The sequence below is a fragment of the Narcine bancroftii genome, chromosome 10 (genome assembly GCF_036971445.1).
Source record: "Narcine bancroftii isolate sNarBan1 chromosome 10, sNarBan1.hap1, whole genome shotgun sequence".
Classification (NCBI taxonomy): Eukaryota; Metazoa; Chordata; class Chondrichthyes; order Torpediniformes; family Narcinidae; genus Narcine; species Narcine bancroftii.
Window position 1 is genome coordinate 11,900,649 of NC_091478.1, and position 21,104 is coordinate 11,921,752.

Below are 21,104 nucleotides of genomic sequence, written 5' to 3' on the forward strand. Positions count from 1 at the left end.
ACATAAATCATATTTTAGTAACAACTTTACAACAATGTCTTTACCACAAAAGAAAAAAATCCATAACAATTAAGAACATTTTCACTGCATCTGGAATTAATATTTGTAAAATCAATTTTCATTGGGATTCCAAGACTGGGTTGCAAGAATACAAATCGTATTCCCAAAATTGGCATATGCAAGATGGAACAATTTAAATTCTTATCCTTCATTCATTTTCTCCCCCCAATCAATTTAATTTCTCTCCTATTCCCTCAAAAATGTATTTGAACAATGTGGTGTCATTAGCACTCCAGTAACCCAGCAAAGTGACAATATTGTATGTGAATACTGGCAGACCACCAGGAAGGCTGCAGAAGACACCTCAGGTGAAACCTGTGCTGAATTCATATACAAATTCATTAGGAGATGGATGGTAAATAGGACATGAATCTACACTGATTTTTACCTTTGCTATTCGAAGAATTTGATGACTGTATCATATGGCCTGATCATGGATACATACTGAGATTAGTTTACTTAGATTTTATCACAAATTCAATGTGAGGTGCTTCATGCCTCATCTATTCCCTTAGTTGTTTCTTAGCTGTTTCTAAGCATGTTTTTTGAAAGACACCAAAATAAAAATCTAGACACCAACCCTCGGGGTAGTTTGCAAGTCTTTCTAATTAAATGCAATGAATTTAATGATGAATATATTACTGAACCATGCTTAACATTTCTACATGAATTGGAATACATTACATTTAAATATCACACCACACGGCCATTAAAGTAGGACCAATTACACATTTTTTTTAAAAATCACATGTGGTATATAGGTAGTCATACCAGTGCTGTTACTGCGGGAAAGTTCTTTGCCATTTCACGAAGCAGAGTACAAGATCTAATATCCCACAGTTCCAACGGTTTGTCTCTGAACACCACAACCAAGAACTGCCTAAATAATACAAATATATCATCCTTTAGATAGATTAATTCTAATAATTATGTTCAGCAAGAGATGTGAAACAAATTGATTCATTATAACCAACATATTAAAAAAGATTAATATATTTTTTCAATTTAAGTACCTACATTTTTTCAATATTTGTCTAACCAAGGGCAACATCTTCAAATCTTTGGAGTCTTGTCCTTTAGAGGTCTCAATGGCCAAGGATTTACAGCAATTATGTAACTACTAAAAGTCTGAACAACTTGTCAGACAAGTGTACATGGACTACATTTTCACACTGCGAGTTGGATGGAAGCTTTTAAATGATTCAGTTCATAGGATCAACCAACAAAATTTCATAGGCTAAATATCAATGTTCTTTCAACTAATCACAAGCAGAATGATGCACATAATGCTTTTAAATACAGCACTTAAGTTCAAGGTTAGGCAAATAATATTATATTCAGAAACATGGACATACTTCAAATGGGATACTTTGATCATTTCTATTGGTGGTTCTTCATTGCCTCGTTCACCTCTAAATGCAATACTTCTCCCTGGGTAGCAAAATGAGTTGCAAAGAATGAGAAAAATCAAACTGAAAATGGAACTACTATGACTGAGCAGATGAAATTTCTGCTTCCTTACCATGTATTCTGATCAACAGCAATAAAATTAAACAGCATCTCTAAGATTTAAGTACACATTAGCATTATTTTAAAAAACTATAGCATGGCTCGAATAGAATCTAATGATAAACACTTTTCTAATGAGGATTTTTTAGTTACAGTTCACATATAAAGTGCCCTTAATATTATTTAGGACAAAGACACTATTTTTTCTTTATTTGCCACTGTGCTCCACAGTTTTAAATTTGAAATCGAACAATTTGCATGTTGTTAAAGTGCACATTCCAGATTATTAATATATATTTTCCTTTAACCATTTACAAATTACAGTACTTTTTGGTCATAGTCCCCTCATTTCAGGGCACCATAATATTTGGGACATAGCAATGGTATGTATATTAGTCATGTTTAGTACTATGTTGTATATCCTTGCATGTAATGACTGCTTGAAGTCCGAGATTCATCTTTTCTGGTAATGCTCTGCCAGGTCTCAACTGCAGCCACCTTCAGCTCCTGCTTGTCTCTGGGTGTCGTCCCCTTAAGTTTTCTTTTCAGCACATGGGAGGTGTGCTAAATTGGATTTCTATCAGGTGACTGACTGACTTGGCCGTTCAAGAATGTTCCAGCTGTTAGCTTTGAAAAACTCCTTTGTTGCTTTAGCAGTATGTTTAGGATCATTGTCTTGCTGTAGAATGAAGAGCGGACCAATGAGTCTGGAGAATTTGCTCGAACTTGAGCAAATAAGATGTTTCCATACACTTCAGAATTCATTTTGCTGCTGCCATCAGCAATTACATCATCAATGAAGATAAGTGCGGCAGTACCTGTGGCAGCCAGACATGCCCAGGCCATTACAACCCAACACCATGTTTTACAAATGAGGTAGTTCATTTGTGCCTCCACATTTTGCTCTTGCCATCATTCTGATACAGGTTAATTTTGGTCTAATCTGTCCACAATTCTGAAGGCTCCTGTAAATAACCTCTTGGCAAAATGTAATCCGCCCATATGTTTCTGTGGCTATATCTTGGAGTGTAGCCTCTGTATTTCCATTCATGAAGTCTTCAGTGGACCAAGAATGTTCCTCATCTGTCTGAGAGGTGTGTGTGCACATTTTTCTTCATTATGACAAGAATTCTTCTGTCATCAGCAGAGGAGGTGACCTGCCAGTCCCATCGCGATTACTGAGCTCACCAGTGCGCTCTTTCTTCTTTATGATGGTCCACTCAGTTGGTTTTTGGTAATGCCTCTTACTGTTTTATTCTGGTTTTCAGCCTCACAATGGGTTCTTTGACTTTCATTGACACAACTCTTGCCCTCGTGTTGAAAAACAGCAACGACAGACACCCAAGGTGATCAAAACCTTAGAAGCAAGCCTAGCTCTCTTTTACCTGCACCAATGAAGCAATTAAACATACCTGAGTAATCATAAACACCTCTGAACCAAATGTCCCAAACATTGTGGTGCCCTGAAATAGGAGAACTATATATAAAAGTACTGGAAATGTGCACTTTACTCATACAAGTTGTTTGATTACAAATTTAAAATTGTGGAGCAAGGGGACAAATAAAGGAAAACAGTGCATTTGCCCAAAACGTTGGCTTTGGCTTGGCTTCGCGGACAAATATTTATGGAGGGGTACGTCCACGTCTGCAATTTGTGTGCATCTTTTGAGGGGGAGGACGTGGACCTGTCCTCGGGCCTGCGCAAAGGAGCTTTTAGGTGGAGTGCAGTGTGCGCAGTACTGGCCCCACCCTTTACACCCATGGTTCGTGTGCCGTGGCCAAGCAAGCTGGGACGTGACAGCAAGGTCCTTGGGTCGTAGGTTTTATATCGGAGTGACCTTCTCCTATTATGAGACATTATGAGACACATTAATATATTAATTTATTAAAACTAGAGAGTCCATTATAGGCAGCTTTACTGTTGGGAACCACTGGCATTCAGCTACTTTCCATTAAGCAAGTACTGAACTTGTTCAGACTCACTGCAAATACAGTTATGCTAATTGAGAGATTTCAGTTGTGGGAAAAGTGAACCTATACCCTTCAAGAGTACAGGTACACAATCCTTTATCCGGAACCCTTGGGGGACAGGGTATTCTGAATTTCAGATTTTTCCGGATTTCAGAACAAAAGCTAGCTGCCCCAGATTTAAGCCCACCTGAATTGTGCTGCTGTATCCACCCCCTTCCAGTCGCGCTGGCGTCTCTCTCTCCCCCTCGCCCACCCAAGTTGCACTGCTGTCTCTCTCTCTCTCTCTCCTCCCCCACCAGAGTCGTGCTGCTGTCTCTCTCTCTCTCTCTTCTCGCCCACCCGAGTCGCGCTTCTGTCTCTCTCTCCCCCCGCCCACCCAAGTCGCGCTGCCGTCTCCACCCCGCACCCCCCCCCCTCCCAACCTACTCATGCTGCTGTCTCTCTCTCCCTCCACTGTAACAGTACCAGGAAAAAATACCAGTTTTTGGAGCTTTCCAGATTTTAGATGTCCGGATAAAGGATTGTGTACCTGTACTTGCTGCCCTGGTAGTTTGGAAATAAAAATGTTGCAAGTTAAACTTATTTACTTTTATTGACTCAAATTTTTTTTAAATTTTCTATATTTATTTTAATCTTTTAAAAAATATTAAAAATAACCTTAACATTTTTGTACTTCAGAATATAAAATGCATTTAGAAATGATTGCGCAGCCTTGACAAAGTATATTCCTCTGCTTCTTCCTGTAATTTTAATTCTCTGATGGAATTTTGTTGGTAACACATAATTATGAAAAGAGCAGGCCATTTGGCCTATTGAACCTGCTCTTGCGATTAATAAAACCCTGGCTGATCTTGCCATTGACTCAATACCAAATCTCCACCTATTTGCCATAACCCTAATTCCTCTATTCTTCAAAAATATATCTATCAGTATCTTAAGTACATTCAATGAGCAGCCGCGACTGCTTCCTTGGACAGAGAATTTTGCAGGTCCGCCACTCTCTGGGAAAAGCAGTTGCTCCTTACCTTTCTTAAATCTGTTCTCCCATATCAGGTGCCAGTGTCCCTGAGTTCTTGTCTCATCTGTCTCTATCTTATCTATTCTTTTTATTATTTTATGCCTCTGTAAGATTCCTTCCCATTCTTCTGAACCCCAGTAAGTAGTCTCAGGTGACTCAATCTCTGCAAATGACTTGCCCTTTGTAACCCCAATATCCCATTTACCTTTGTAATAACCTGCTGCACCTATAAACTAACTTTTTGTGATTCATGCAGAAGCCCTCCTAGGTGTGTGTCTCTGCACACTATCATGCTGCAAGTTTTCATCATTTAAATAATAGTCCTAACAACTATTTTTCAATCCAAAGTGGATAACTTCGTATTTACCAAAAGATTTTTGGCCCACTCTCTTACCTATGGCTTTTTAAGACTCAGTTCCCTCTACATAATTTGCTTTACCACTCAATTTAGTACGACCACCTAACGTAGATATGCTACACTTGGTTCCCTCCTCCAGCTCATTTATGCATATGAACGGTTGTGGGCCCAGCACTGATCTCTGCATCATCTATCTCAACACTGGTTACTCACCAGATAAACATTGATCCCAACTCCCAGCCTTCTCTTAACCAAATACCTTGAATTCGTATGCAGAAATCTTGACGCAGTACTGTATCAAAACGTGTTCTAGAAATCTAATGTCTAATACATCCACTTGTGGTCTCTACCTCGGAGAGACCAGACACAGACTGGGAGATTACTTCGTTGAGCAAGGATTTTCCAGTGGCAACCCATTTCAATTCCATGTACCATTCCCATGCTGACATGTCTATTCATGCACTGCTCGACTGAAGCCATCTGCATACAAATTGGACGAACACCGCATATTCCGTCTGGACCACCCTCTAACCAGATGGCATTAATATCAACTTCTCAGGTTTCCGTCCCACCCACTCTTCAGTCTTTCCCTATCCCTCTGCCTCTTTTCCTCCAATTCTGCACTCAGAAAGCCACAGCTCTCCCTAAATTAATTCACACCTTCCCTTTCCTCCTGTTCATGTCCAATTACTATGTTTTGCCTGTGCTCCTCCTCTTCCAACCTTATTATTCATGTGCCTGCCTGATTTGTGCTCACACCTTGATAAAGGGGCCCAAAATTTTTGTTATATCTTTACCTCCTATGGATGCTGCAAGACCTGATGAGTTAGTTCCTCTAGCATTTCTGTGTTTTTACACAATCACAGCATCTGCAGATTTTCGTGTTTTACCACATCTACCTGTAATCCTCAAAGAACTCCATTAAGTTAGTTAAACATGACATGATTTTAATCCATGCTGTGTAAGAACAATTTCTGTCCAGATTTCTTGTTATTTCTTCCTTAATGATTGCTTCAAACTCCAAATGTAAAGGCAACAGCCCTAAAATTTTGTGGACTTACTTTTTTTTTTAAACAGTGGATTTACATTTGTTGACTTCCAATCTACTAGGACCTGCTCTGATCCAGGACCTTGGCAAGTATTAACTATTAGCATTTTGCTATTTGACAAAACATCAAATGAAATCTGTCTTAAGGTAAATAGAATTTACTGACCACCACTCAAGAGAGTACTATAGAAATCGAGAGAGCATTATAGAAACAAACAATATTTATCTACCCTGTGAATAACAATCCAACCTCACAAGTGCATGGGATTTCAGGAATAGTAAATCAACACAATGTCTAAAGGTATATTGGCCATGCTAGTTTGCATTGACCAAAAGACAAAGCTCTAAATCCAAAAGGGTACTATAAATTCCTTCAAAGGAATAAGCATTAAATTTACTATGATCTCTCAAAGAATTATTTAAAAACTAGTGGAAAGATTAAAATGCAATTAAAAGTTTCATAACCCTGAAATAAGGATGAACATTTCATTATTTTTTAATCCTTTAAGATCTTTTCATTGCGTAACTTCTAAACATTTTTATTTTGTTCCTTTGCATATGCTTATCATCAAATTTCAGATAACGCCTCAAATCAGAAAGTGCATATTCTCAGCTCCTGACCTGTTGGTAAATCAACCAGCTGCAGTTCATTCCGCACCAATCCCAGATTATTTGGTGTTGAGGTGGCAAAAGATAAAAAACTGGTCAGGCTTGCCCATTCAATGCCCCTGTTGAAAGTCCACAAAAGGATTCCATTGTTTAAAAATTGTCGACAACCTTGGTCTCAATTCTTATTCGGCTAGACTAGACACACAGTGATAAGTTCAGCAACAAAGTTAGCTATTTGGAGCATTCTAGGTGGCATTTTAACCTGAGGTAACAATGATTTGAATTTACATGGCGCATTTAACATTATAGAACAGCAATCGGATTTCCTGACCCATCAGATTTCACATCAAAAATTGCCACTTACACATACATTTTACAACTTCCTCAGTTATAATTAGTTTCATCATTGTGGAGTCTGATGGAGATGATCCTCACACGACTTTAAACTCCATTAAAGGTATTTCTTATGTTCTCTAAACCATTGGTTACATTGAAGTTTAAACAAGTTCAACCCTATCAGAAACAATTATTTTGTGCATTAAATTAGCTTGTAACACAACAAAAAGTTGAAAATAACCCAGTTGTCAACTTTTGTAAAAATCAGCATTAAAAACCATAAAGTCACTGTGAGAGATTCAAGGTGAAAGGTTGAGCTTCTTTTAGTTTCAATAAATAAAATATAAAAATGTAATATACAAGATATACTTCAACTTTTGCCTGTTTAAAGCAGACAAAGAAGTGACATGAACCTGCCCTGGTTCATCAGCATTCCTCCAAACTAAGTCCTGTTTTGTAACCTTCACCAATTTTATCAAGTAAAAATTAAGAAAAAAAAGATATTCCCAAACTAGCTCAGCTGTAGAATATATAATAATGTGGAGAGATCCACATTTCAGAGTCTGCTGGATCTCAGGAGGGCTTCTTCTGTTCAGTTCTGCAGTAAATGATATACTGTTGGCCTTTAATGGTCATTCCATTGGCCAGCACGGATTTTTGCAGGAAAACCTGCAAGTTGCAATTTCCTGCCACTCGTTCTTCTCCTGCCACCTCCAACATAACTCAATTGGTTATAATTTCATATGTATAACATTCTACATACTTAGTCTTATTTTGCCATTTTATGACAGTGGGAAAGATTGAGAGGACTGGTTCTGGAAGAAGAGGGAAAGCACAGAACTAAAAAAAAAGATAACAAGGTATCAAACTCAGAAAAGCATCCAACAATAATTAACTTCTGATTGATCATATAATTTATTTTTCTTAATCGCTCTCTCAAAGCCAATGACTGCAAACTGTTCATAGGTCATGTCATCGAAAATTAGCTGACCATATCAAATTAACATACAAATATTTAAATTTATAATCTTTAGTTCCACTGACCAACTAACTTTAATGAGTTGTCCACGTACACCAAATCGTTCAGGTTCCTCGTAATCATTTTAAGTTTGTGCACCTCAAGGTTCTGTAACCTTACTGTCATTGCTCGTCACATTTGTATGGCACGTCAAGAGTAGTTGGAAAAATACTCAGCACACAAGCATCCAACTTGCAAGATATTAAGCAAATGTATTTTTAAAGTGTTATTCTCTTTATAAAGTATGTATAAAGCTTGCTATACTTCCTGCAGTAATTTCTCAAATGTAGCCAAGATGACATACAGGCATTAAATGCAATCATTGCAGTTGATGGCTTTCCATTAGGTTCTTCCATCATCAAAGCCAAATTAATTATGCTTGCCTGTTATTTTCTTTTCAAAGAACTCTAGTTTTGTTCAAATGTGTCTCCTTTATTGCTTTTAATACCTGAAACTTGGTGGTCGAGGAAGTCGGCTGACATTAAAATGCCTCCCTTTAAAATATTCACTTTAAAATGGCCTCAAGATAATTATCCATTTTATTCCCCTTCCCCCATCCTTAACAGAACATCCTATCCTCTAGTTCAGTGGTTTTCAATTTCCACACCCCCCCCACCCCACTCACATACCTCCTTAAGTAATCCCTATGGAAGAGGTGCTCTGTGATTAGTCAAGGATTGCTTAAGGTGGTATGTGAGTGGAAAACAAGTTTGAAAACCACCGTTTTAATTGTCCCTAATTAACTCGTTATGTGCACGGTTTCATAACTCCAAAGAAAATGAGCCAATGACAAATTTTCTCAAGCAAAATATTTCAGTTACAATTGGGTCGAGAGCAGAGGTTCTCGACCTGTTTTCTCCGCACTCACATACCATTTTAAGCAATCCCTTACTAATCATAGAGCACCGATGGCATAGGGATTACTTAAGGTGGTATGTGAGTGGAAAGAAAAAGTTCAAAAACCACTGCTCTAGTTGGTGCCTCACCATGGTAGTACGACAGAGTCTGAGTAACTCAGAGGAAGTCAATTTTGGATGGTCATATTTCTTTTGTGTAACATTAGATAATATATTTACAAACTAAGCAAGTATTTAATGAATTTTGGGTTACATCAGTGCAAACTCACAAGTAGCCTTCTCCATTATGAAACATCAAAGTAATCAATTTCATTCATCTTTTTCATGATAATTACATATACAAAAGTAGGCTCAAGAATTTGGAAAACAGCTGCTGCACCATTCTGTCTAAAGTTATTTCAGCACACCTTTGCAATAAGGCATATAACTAGACAGATGTTTATGAAAAATGCTCATAATGTGGAACAAAGAAGCTCTAGGGCAAAAAGATGACCTTTCAAAGTAAGGGTTGATTTTGCATTCTTTATGCAAATCTTGTTAAATCCATATCTAATAGATTGTTTATAATTATGACGTGTATTTTTTTTATTCCTTTTAAAAATTTGCACACATGGAATTTCTACACTGAAAATCTTACTTGACTTCGCAGGAATGTATACTTAATTCCTTGTGTAACAATCCACTAGTAAGATGATAAATCAACACGGATCCGTTGCTGGTACCTGGAATGCACATTGATTGAACAATTGATGAACATGTTTTTTAATCCATTAATCAATGAAATAATAACCTCATCAATTCTGCTGTCAACTAACTGATCGAAGGTAAAAGATGTAACATATTGACTAATTGTATAATTTTCTATGTCCATTGAAGTCAATAATTCGTCAATGAAGTTGTATAAACTGATTCAGATTAATCTTACTGGATCAGACATAATCATTGAATCTTCTTGATGGTTCAGTAATTTGGAATCAGGCATTGGAGTCTCATCAATAATAAACCTAGGACATTCCAAGGCAAATATGATCTTGGGCAAGCTGCTACAGGATCATTAAAACCAACAGACTGCATCCAAATAGCAGCTAATGCCTTTCCAAAAAAAAACCTAGGGATCGGGAGTAAAGAAGAATTACGGGGGGGGTGGGGGAGGGGAGTGAATCTTGATTCTAAATTGAGAACTTGGAGGACTCCAAAGTATTAAAAGCTGGAAAATCTCATGTAAAACTTACTATTTTCATTGGATTTTATGAGCTTCAGCTTTTAATCATGTTTCACAATTTACAATTTCTGAAGAAAAATTTTATTGACCATATCCAAAATATAATTAGGAGCACAATCGTGAAATTAAGACAGAAATTCTTGTTGGAATAAATATGAGAAACAGTTACAGAAAAAGCCCTGTTACCAGAATTCAAACAACAAGCATCCTCAAGCAACCGGTAAATTGCCCAGAACGAAGAACTAGTGATGCTGCTTTCCGTTGGGGAGACTCCCTTAAAGTGTCTCCTTATCTCTGATTAGTAGGAGTTGGCCTGGTCATAGGCTTTATCTGTAAACTTGGAGGGGAGGGGTGGTAATTATCTATAATGTTATTGTTCGTCTTTTGGGCAGTTCCATGGAGGGGGAGGAACCTGCAGATGCAATGACAGTTAAAAGAATTTCAAAGAATATGACTGAAATTAAAATAAAATGCTTTAAGATTTATATATTCATGCAAGTGAAGTTTGTTCAGTTTAGGTACAGTATAGTATTTTTGTCTTTTAAACTCTTTTATTAATGCTGGTGTATTAGTTAGGTATTGTAAGAGTAAGTCTCAAGCAACCAGAAAAATACACTTATCCAGCATCTACCATTCCCTAGATTGGCTGTATAGGAGAGGCTGTATTTACTAAGTTGCCTAATGTTCTATCATAATAAAGACCATGGACATGTGCAAATTTGATTACTTCTGGAGAGGTATTTGCATTTATTCTTCATGTTTTGGAACAAACACGTGCATGCTTGCAGAGATAGTAAAGAATTTCCACTTAATCCTAAAAATAAAAAACCTGCAACAAGTACTCACCCACCGCCAACAATGGATGATAGCTCTTTATGTTCTTGGTAGTAAGTGGTGGGCACATTCGTACAACAAATGGTGGCAGTGGAAGACCAGACAACAAACCAGTCAGCAGGAACTTCAGCTGAACCTCTTGTTGGTTCTGAATCCTAGGAGACTCTTCATCTATTGCTATTCTTTGTCCTGACGGAAAGATAAATTGCCAGGATAGGTCATGTGGTACATCAAAATAGATTACACTAAGCTTAAATATCAAAAAGGGCCAGTTGGCAGATCAAGACACCACACTCTGTGAGGCATGCTTGAGAAAAATCAGGTGGCCACTGCACATTTATTTTTATATATTTTTTTTAAATTTTAGACATACAGCAGGGTAACAGACCCTTTTAATCTACGAGCCCGTGCCACCCAATTGACCTACAAACCCCGGTATGTTTTGAACAGTGGGAGGAAACCGGAGGCCCTGAGGAAAATCCACGCAAGCATAGGGAGAATGTAGAAACTCCTTACCTACAGCATGGGATTCTAACCCTAGTCCCAATCGCCGGTGCTGTAACAGCAGTGCGCTAACCACTACACCAACCATGCCACCCTTCTTTTAATTCTTTAAATTTATACCCTTGACTTACACTGGCCAAATAACTTGAATGACTAGCCCATATTCACCACATCTCTGAGATTCCTGTAAACTATGTTAAAATTGTTCACCTAAAAAGTACTCAACATTTCTTCATAATTATATGCATCTTTTAAAACTGATGGTTATGAGGAGAACTTCGGCCATTCAATATTCCACACACAATTCTACTTGAGTAGATTATGTACAGCAATTATGAATCCTTTCTCAGAGCATATATTACTATTTCCATTCTTTTATCCAAGTGACAGAAACATAGACTCTGAGTTGGCTCACGGCATTAGTCTTGGGAATTACATCTAAAAAAATGTGCATGCATAAATTTACAACTAAACAGCACTGTGGAACTGATCAAAGATGTAGCAAATCCATGGAAAAGGTCTGGTCATGCTTGAAGGGCTATAAGGTTCACTACAGGTTCTTCAGTCTCATTCTATTTTGCAGAAGTCCCTTTCTAAAAGTTCAACAAAAATTGTACAAGTTTCTGAAGGTGAAAGACTTGATGCTCTGCTTGTCAGTTTCTTGCATTTATAACGTTTTCAATGGTTTCCATGCTGTCTCTAATCACTCTACCTAGCAACAGTACAATTACCCTCTCAATGGTTTGCTACTGAATGAAAATTCACACTGTTTAACTTTACAGGTACACTGAATCTTCCTTCACTAGTTCTTTAAATCGATATCGAACTAAAAACACCCTCATAGCCTTCCTTTGAAGTGTGGTTTTCCACTGTTTATTTTAAAAAATGAAAATTATAACATTTTCTCATCATAATATTTGCAGTTTAAATACTTGGTGGGGTCAGATACAAACTTGGAGTGCAACAATGAGAATCAAATCCAGTTATGCAATCATATTAAATGTTCTCTGCAACAGACAAAATATTTTATCACATCACTGGTTTGCTTTGCTCGACTTAAAATACTTCTCTCTATTCCCCTTCATTCTAACTTTACTCTTTGCTGGGTCGAACTGTCCCCCGGATTCTCTCTGAGAAATGAAAGGACGTTGAACTTTTCTTCCCCCTCCCTCCCCCGCCTCCACAGGAAATAAGAGGTTCCCAATAAATTTAAAGTATCTATTAACTGCTCACTGCTAAAAGTCCATGAGAAACACTAAAGACAGGTTATTCTTACTTAATGACCTATTAATAGGGCTTTAAATATTATCATTAGCTGTAAATCCCCACATTTAAGGGTGACTATATTTCAAAAACTGGTCAAAAAAAGTGTTAAACATAATAGTTCTTATTCCCTTTCTTTTTTATTGAAACAGAAGTAACTGAATAACAATAGATATGATTCAAGATTATTGATCAGTTAATTAAAGTGCACTTTTAAAATGGAACTTGGAGTTAATTTCAATCATATTTTTAGTATTTTTCAAAAAATGTAGGAATTCTTGAGCAAAATTATGTATTCTTCCATATTTCTGGAAAGGTTTTAGCAAAAGACTGGTCACAACTTTTTACAGGATGAGAGCCAGGCAGGCTGTGGCAGAGCAACCATTTTGAGAAGGACTGTCTTAAGGCAGAACTGCCTGCTGGTGGTGAAAGTATCCATTTTTAGAAACTGGGCTTTGGTGAGGAAGGCAAGTGTAAGTTAAGGGTTTTGCTTTTTTGCTTCCATGATTTTTTTTCCCCAAAAGGCTGTAATGTTAGTCAGTGGAGTGGGATATGCCTTCTGTCAATTGTGGGAAATCATTTTCATGAGAACATGACTGGGACTAGGGGGCTTGAATTATGAGAACTGGAGCATTTCACCCTGGAGCAAAGGACGCTAAGGGAGAACCTTGAAGAGGCTTATAAAATCATGAGGGACATAGATAAGGTAAATAGTCAGAATCTTTTTCAGAGTAGGGAAATCTAAAATTAGATAGCAACGATTTTCAAGATGGGAAAGATTTAAAAAGGCCCCGAGGGGGGATGGAACAAGCTGGCAGTGAAAATGGTGGAACATTCAAAATATATTTAGTCAAGTACATATGTAGGAAAGATTTAGTGGCTTATGAGCTAAGTGCAGACATGATCTTGGGTAGAAATCTTTGTTGCCACAGACGAGTTGGGTCTTTTTCCATGCTGTACAACACTACGAGTCTAATATTCAACTGCCATTACTTATATGATTGTAAACAAGCAGATATAAGGATTGGCATCATCTTGAATCGAAGATGCCAACCAAGCAACATCCAACCTGGAAACATTCTTACCAGGCAAACACAATCACAATCATTGAGACTTTTGGTGAAAATGTTATAGGTCAATGCCAATTGCCTCCCTTCTGAGTACAGAGGGATTCTAGGGCAAAAATGGATAAAAGGAGCAGACAAAAAGAAACTATAACTAAAGCTGTCAATTTGAGATGTTTTTATATAAAGAGGAACTTTATATTTAGTCTCTTCTCGTCTTTCCCCACCAGAAAAATAAACTATATTATACTGAATATATTAGAGAGTTCAGCATCAAAAGTACTTAAAGACCAACCTCTCCCCACCCCCACAAAAGAAATTTTAACTATAGATTCTGCATCTAGCTTAAAACTCTAGTAATCTTTATCAGTACTATGCTGGTGCCAGACTGGAAAATCTTTGGGACTATTAAATGCTGTTCTTGTTAAAACTCAAACACATTTTGAAATTCAATTCTTTTAGATGTTACACACCAATGTAATAAAAATTCCAGTAAATCCAGTGAGCTGTAGGGGAGTGGGGGAACCAGAGTCCCAGTGTGTCAAAAGGAACATCAACTGGCATGTCAGATGCTGTACCCTGGGATTTCCAAGTCATGAGCTAACAGATTATCAGCGTTTTACTGTAACGTGCATTACTAAAGCAAAACAGACCAGAATGTTGCAGTTACCTATCATGTTATCCAAGGAGAGGTCTGGAAGCTTTCTTTGTTGTGTGCTCAAAGGGATTCCACAAAATGAAGCCGGACTGTACAAAGGAGAGGCTGTGGAACTTGAGCAACTGTAACAAATACAAAACAGCAATAAATAATGCAACAATAAAGCCTAATAAAAATATCAAACACATGCTGACATGAAAACTGAAATAATGAAAGCTTTATCATCAATAGAATGATTAAATGAAAATATTATAACAAAAAGTTTACAATGGGCATTATTTTCACTGCTAAAATACAAGGAGAAGATGCGAGGTGCTGTGGAATAATCTGAACTTTTACCTCAGTGACATAGAATCAACTTTTAATGAAATCTTTTTCATCGGATACAAATATCTTCTTATTTGAAGAATTCATGCTGCAATTATCAACCTAATGATTTAGCATCAAATGACACTACATTTCATGTGCATTTTATAGTAAAGACAGTAAATCCTATGACTTTTCCATCGGCAGCAATAGTTTCTGCATGAAATCATTTGAGGCTGCTTGGTCTAATCCTTAGAAGGTACATACGCACAGCACACACCTGAATATCTGCCCTAGGTGCAGCCCCTCGAGAGAGATATTCTTGAGGCCTTTTCCCAGTCGAACTAGAACTGGTCCAGTACCTCAGTGAACAATTCTAGTCAGCAGCTCTGCATTATGATTCAAGGCAGAAATCAGAAAATTCAAAAGACATGGGAATTAAATAACTTACCAGATCGACAGTCTCAACAACGGAAGAAGAATTAGTGAATTTATCAGGGTGAACATTGACATTATTTATGATAGATAGAGAAACTTCAATGCAAATTTAATTTACACTGCATTATTTTATGTAAGCATGAATAAATAATGAGAAAATATAAGAATCAGTATGCTCTATTATGACCAAAGTTCCTTGAAAATTGAACATTTATAGGGGAACTAATTATTCCCTTCATTTCTAACCACAGGAGCAATCAGTTGGATTGTTGAGATGACATTCATCAGTTTTAGCATGCAGCCTATAACTCAAAAGATACACGTTAGAACATGGAATATACAGGTATTATCACGAGTGGCTATTGAACTACAGCCACTCAGATTTAAGAGAAAAAATAGACAAAAAAAAGAAGTGAATTAGGTCAGGCTTTGGGGAAACTGCAGAGAAATAGGATGTGACTTAACTATCAGATTAACAAGAAGACAAACTGCTTTGTACATAATTTTCTGTAATTCAGTGAATTGGTTGATCCAGAATATATCAGAAATCATTTAAATGGAATGCGAAGACAAGGATACCTGTGATAAGGTTTTGGTCCCAATAGGTTGGATTTTAACTCCCACACCATCACTCTGCCATCACTGACAATCAATGCAGCAGAATTTTCACTGACAGCGCAGCACACCATGTTGAAAGGACGAACGGTCTTGGTGACCCTGATAGCATCACATTGACAACGCAGATCATAAGCAAGTTCCTGAGCAGGTTGATCTGGATCTAATAACATTACAAAAGTAGACATTTAAACAATGTACAATCTGCAAACTTCCTTTCACCCTCCAAGCCAAAGAAAGATTCCAAAAATACGACATGGATTCAGTAATTATACACATCTAGGATTAAAAATCATTGGAAAGGAATCACAGATGGAATTAACACTTATTTCATCACTGCTTTAATATCTTTGTTGTCAATTCAATGTTTTTAATATTTTTTTCCATTTAAAATATTTTCAACCAGATATTCAGCAGTAATCATTCATAGTTCAGACTCTCAAAATAGTTTCTCATTGTTAGATCTTGATATGACAGAAAATCTGTAATTTTCTGACACTCCTTGGCAGGAAGCGGAGCTGGAGACAGTGTTCACTTCCATCTAAGCTGTCATTGTATTTTTAACATTTTTGAAAGACTTGTATAATTTCAGTGTTAATTTTTCTTTTATAACAATAACCCCCCCTTCCAGAGATATTTTTATGCTTCTCTTCCTTCTTGTGAAGATCTTTCTCATAGAAAACTAAAAACTCAACATCATTACAGAAATAATTCTCAGCCAATGTTTCATGGAAATTCCGGTTTATTTTCTCTTTTGTCCTTCACTGCCCAGACATACAACTCAGAATCTTATTTGCCTTATCCAAGACCTTTAGAAACTCTGGTAATCTTGACGAGATGTTTGAGTTTGACTTGTTCACACTTGTTTTTCGTTTTACTCTTAAAATTTATATTTTCACCGCAGTCTTCCCCTTCTTTCAAGATATTCTACATAACTGAACCATATCATATCTCCCAGACACCTAGTCACTTATTTAATACATATACACCAATGCAAGGGGGCGAAATCACATAATTTAAAGAATAAATACGACAATTTTGGAAAGGTCTGGTAGCCATTTCTGGATCACATAGGGGCCCAAATACAGTAATAAAAGGGAACAAAAAAGGGTATCAAAGTAACTATTTTTGTGTATATAAAGTTTCCCCAACTGTCCTCTATTTACTTAAAATATATGTAAGCTCTGACAGTGAATGGATCTGTATGTATGGAAGGGGAGGAGGGAGGAAAGGACTGTTTTGTTTCTGTTGTGTTTGTGAGAAAAAAGTTTAATATATTGTATATTTAAAATGTCACTATGTATAACTTTTGAAAAACAAAAATAAAATATTCAAAAAAATGTATCTAACATATTCATACACTATACTGAAACAGCAGAAAAATCATTTTTTAACCATCACATCCAAGACCTTCCTCTCTAAAACTGTTTGTCCCATCTTTGACTTCTGACTTTCCATGTGAAGAATAACTCAGTTCATGTTAACCAATCTTTTATTTTCCCCTTGTCAAAATGCACGATTTTAACTGACATACTGTCTTTACTATAAAATGCACATGAAATGTAGTGTCATTTGATGCTAAATCATTAGGTTGATAATTGCAGCATGAATTCTTCAAATAAGAAGATATTTTTATCCTAATTATTAGTAAATCCTATGACTTATGCAGGAATATATTTGCAGTATACTGCTAATTTATTAATTCAACTATAAAACAAAACCACTACTCAGTGTAGTAACTTAATTAAGGACTTCTCTTTGAAAATGTTATTGACTGAATTTGGGCTGCAAACTCAGGATAAGAGTTTCTGTTCCAATTAGTCAAGAGATAAAATTTAGAAGATGACAGGGAAAATTATAGACATATTTGTGGCCATCAGTTGCCAGAAACAGTAAATAAAGATATTGGACTCGATTTTATGCTTTTGATGAAATTCTGGGATGGAGGCATGTTTAAATAGTCCCTGGAGGCACTAGTTGAAAAATTTGGCTATCAATTGCATTAAGTTTGGAAACAAAAAAGCAGGAAATCTTTCATATTCCATTCAGAATGTCCCAAGTTGTTTAAGAGCCACCAAGATACTTTTCAGTGCAGTTGCTGTTGTAATGTAGGAAACACAAAGGAGTATTGCGATGATGAGCCTATAAACACCGATTTAGGGAGGGGAAAATAATATCATAAACTCAGTGTCACTTGACAGAACTTTAATGATTCAGCTGGATGTTTCAGTGTTTTGTGCAGAAGAGGTCTTGAACAAGTAGGCTCAAAGGGAAAAAGTGTTGCCAAATGAGTCATAACTGACACTATACAAGAATAGATACATTTTTCATAATTTTCAACAGAACTCCAAAATTAGAATACTGGCTGTAAATCATTCAAATAATGTAATCAAGTTCGATGCTGTTAACATTATTCAATGATAAATCATTGATGTTTTGTCACCCAGCAACTTTGAAGAGAAGAAATGCTCACCTTGCTCTTCAGTGGGGAGTGCCAGTGAATTGGAATTCGATCGACGTACCCTTAATGTAATACAACCATTTTCATGAAGACAGAATAAAGCATCTCGCTGACGACAAGGAATGACCTAGGGCATAAAACTAAGCAACTTTAAAAAAATGTGACTTTCCGTAGTGTGGTCTATTTAAATATAAGAAAATAGCTAAACTTCCATTTCATGGTTATTTCCAGTACAAACTGAAAATATTGAATGTTAACAAAACAAACCAAAAATAGTGACCTCGCACACATCTTGTAATGCTCATCACCTGTTGCCATATCTGTCAGCAGGAAAAAGCCACATGGTATATTTATTACAGATACAGGTATTCACACTTTACAAATTCTCACTTTACTCAAATTTGCTTTTACAAAGAAACCTTTGTTCGCTTTTACAAATGGATTTTTGCTTTTACGAAAGGCGGCCAGCGGGGCGGTCAAAACTTGTTTTCCCAATTCTACACTGTGCAGACATTATTTCTACTTTATATAGGCTGTGTATTTATATCATTCCTGCTATTATTACTATATATTAGTGTTATTTTAGGTTTTATGTGTTAATTGATATGATTTGGTGAGTTATTTTTTGGATCTGAGAACGTTCAAAAATTTTCCCTATAGAAATCAATAGTAATTGCTTCTTTGCTTTACGCTTTTTCAGCTTTCAAAAGGTCCCATACGAACACTCTAGTTTTGTAAAATGCTCAGATTATACCTGGGGAGAGAGATGAGATTGTAAATTAGAGTAGAAGTTCTTAGCCCATTGAATCTGCTCTACTTTTCCCAACCATTACTACTTCAGCAAAGAAAAGTAAAAAATGTAGATGCTGGAATCTTGAGGGTATAAAGTGAAGTTGTAGGGACTTAGCGGTCAGGTACCATTTATAGAGAGAAATAAGCAGTCAATATTTCAGATTCGACCCTTTTATTGTGACTTGTTTTGGGAGGAAAACTAGTTGATGAGATGTCCTATTCAGTTCTAGTTTCCATCTCTCCTTTACCTGCTGCCAATCTCACTTTTCATTCCCCACCCAATGCTCCTAGTTATCTCATCCCCTACCTTACTTGCCACCACTTCCACCTTCTTCTGTTGTGTATCATATTGCCTCTTTACTCCTCCCCAGCCCCTTCCACCTCTAGTCCTTTCTCTTTACACTTAACATGTCCCTCTCCTGCATTAGTCTTAATAGAGGGTCCTGACCCAAAACGTTGACTGAACATTTTGCTCCAGGGATATTACCTAACCTACAATGACCAAGTATCCAGCTTCTAGAGATTAAAAATTCCCAAAGGTTCTTGCTGTGAAAACCTTCCTTCATGTCAGTTCTAGAAGACCTACAATTTCGAAAGTATGGTCCAAGGCTATTGCGAGATTCTCTCCAACCTGGGGAAACAGCCTCACAAAAAACATTTTGTCAAACCCTCATTGAATCTGACATATTTCATCAAAATGGTCTTGAATTTTTCTAAACTCCCAAAAGTATGGGATAATTCTTCTAAATATGAAATTTTCTTGCAATAAATTTAAGTAAACAAGCTTCAACAAGTTGAAGAAAAATGTCAGCACTGCTGGTGTTGCTGTGATGGCAGTGCAGACACAGCGCTGCTCCGAAGGGTTCAACCACCCAGTTCTAGCATCAGCGGCTCCGTACAGGCTTTAAACACCTGTAAAAGGAGCCAACAGTGCTGATAAACAAAATCTTGCAACTGCAGGATCTGGGCCCAAGATGACGCCACCTGAGCATGGAAACAGCCACAAGGGGTTGCAGATTTCGGGGAACAAGGCATCTGAAACAGAAGTACACCTCCTGTTGAGAAGGAGAAGCAAAGGAGGTGACCCTACAAGGAAGGTGACCATGGCAGTGGAACAGTGAGGGGCTCAGCAGTGAAGGACCCACGAGGCAGCAGGCTGTTTGGTGGACGCGGTTGAAGGTCTCATACAGGCTGTGGGCTGCTGGAGACTGGCTCATGGGAACCAGGTATCGGAGCCAGGGCAAGGGCTCCTGAAGGGCCTCGGGCACTGAAGGTTTCCTGATTGTGTTAAAGGTTTGCATCTGGAGCTCAGATGTAATTGCCAATGGATCGAAAAGGAGTCTGTATGGCTACAGAGGTTGTGGGAACGCGGGAGGCGAATCAACAGACACTCAGTGACTCTGAAGGGACTCTCTTTTGCTTCTCTCACTGTAAGGAATGCTTAGCGACTCTAATGGCTACTCTCTGTCTCCCTTATAGCAAGCAGAGGCAATTTTCTGTAATATTACATGTTCTTTACTATGGACAAAGGAATCTGAATCTTCAAGATTCCATCAATTAAATATTCTCTATGTTAAATATTCTCTATGTATACTGAACACGTCAATGTTAAACAAAGGCAGCACATCTGAGAAATATTTACCTGTAGAAAAGGAGCTCCTGTTCTTTCAATTGCCACTATGCCTACAGTTTGGTTTACTTCCAAGTCAAGAATCAGGATTTCTCTGGGGTACAATAGCAGCATATGGTTCCTCTTTGATGGCAGATAAGATAACTGCAGGCAGTCATTCAAAGTTACCGACTCAGCACTGAAAACCAGACAAATTAAATGTAATTGCAAAAAGCTTATTACGTGAAAAATTATTTAGTTTTTCCCCAAATATTGAAACCAAATGCCTTAGAATGAGGGAACATGTTTCCTTTCATTCCGATGAAGTTCAAAACATTTAGATATGGAGTAATTCTGAGAGCAAAAATTGACATTTGGCATTTAAAGCTAAATGTGGCCTGAAGCATCATTAATTCCTTATATGGTACATATCTAAAAGACCGAAAAGTTCAATTATCAAAACTTTTCTTCGGTGGTGTCATGACATCACAAGTTGAAAAGATTTTTTCACCCAATAAGCTCATGTTGGGCCCGATTCCCCCACTCCCAAATCC

General features: G+C 37.2%; 1 protein-coding gene across 2 annotated transcripts in view; it reads right to left on the bottom strand.

Annotated features, from left to right (window-relative positions):
• The window catches only part of wdr11 (WD repeat domain 11), a 79,378-nt gene that overhangs the window by 35,760 nt on the left and 22,514 nt on the right, over nt 1–21,104 (bottom strand). For both annotated transcript variants that reach the window (XM_069899853.1, XM_069899854.1), the window contains exons 6-14: nt 20,584–20,749; nt 18,162–18,276; nt 15,653–15,851; nt 14,342–14,451; nt 10,853–11,029; nt 9,422–9,506; nt 6,586–6,692; nt 1,416–1,491; nt 832–940 (exon numbers count right to left, since the gene is read on the bottom strand). In XM_069899853.1, coding sequence (XP_069755954.1) covers nt 832–940; nt 1,416–1,491; nt 6,586–6,692; nt 9,422–9,506; nt 10,853–11,029; nt 14,342–14,451; nt 15,653–15,851; nt 18,162–18,276; nt 20,584–20,749 — 1,144 coding nt within the window. The remainder of the gene's footprint in view (nt 1–831; nt 941–1,415; nt 1,492–6,585; nt 6,693–9,421; nt 9,507–10,852; nt 11,030–14,341; nt 14,452–15,652; nt 15,852–18,161; nt 18,277–20,583; nt 20,750–21,104) is intronic.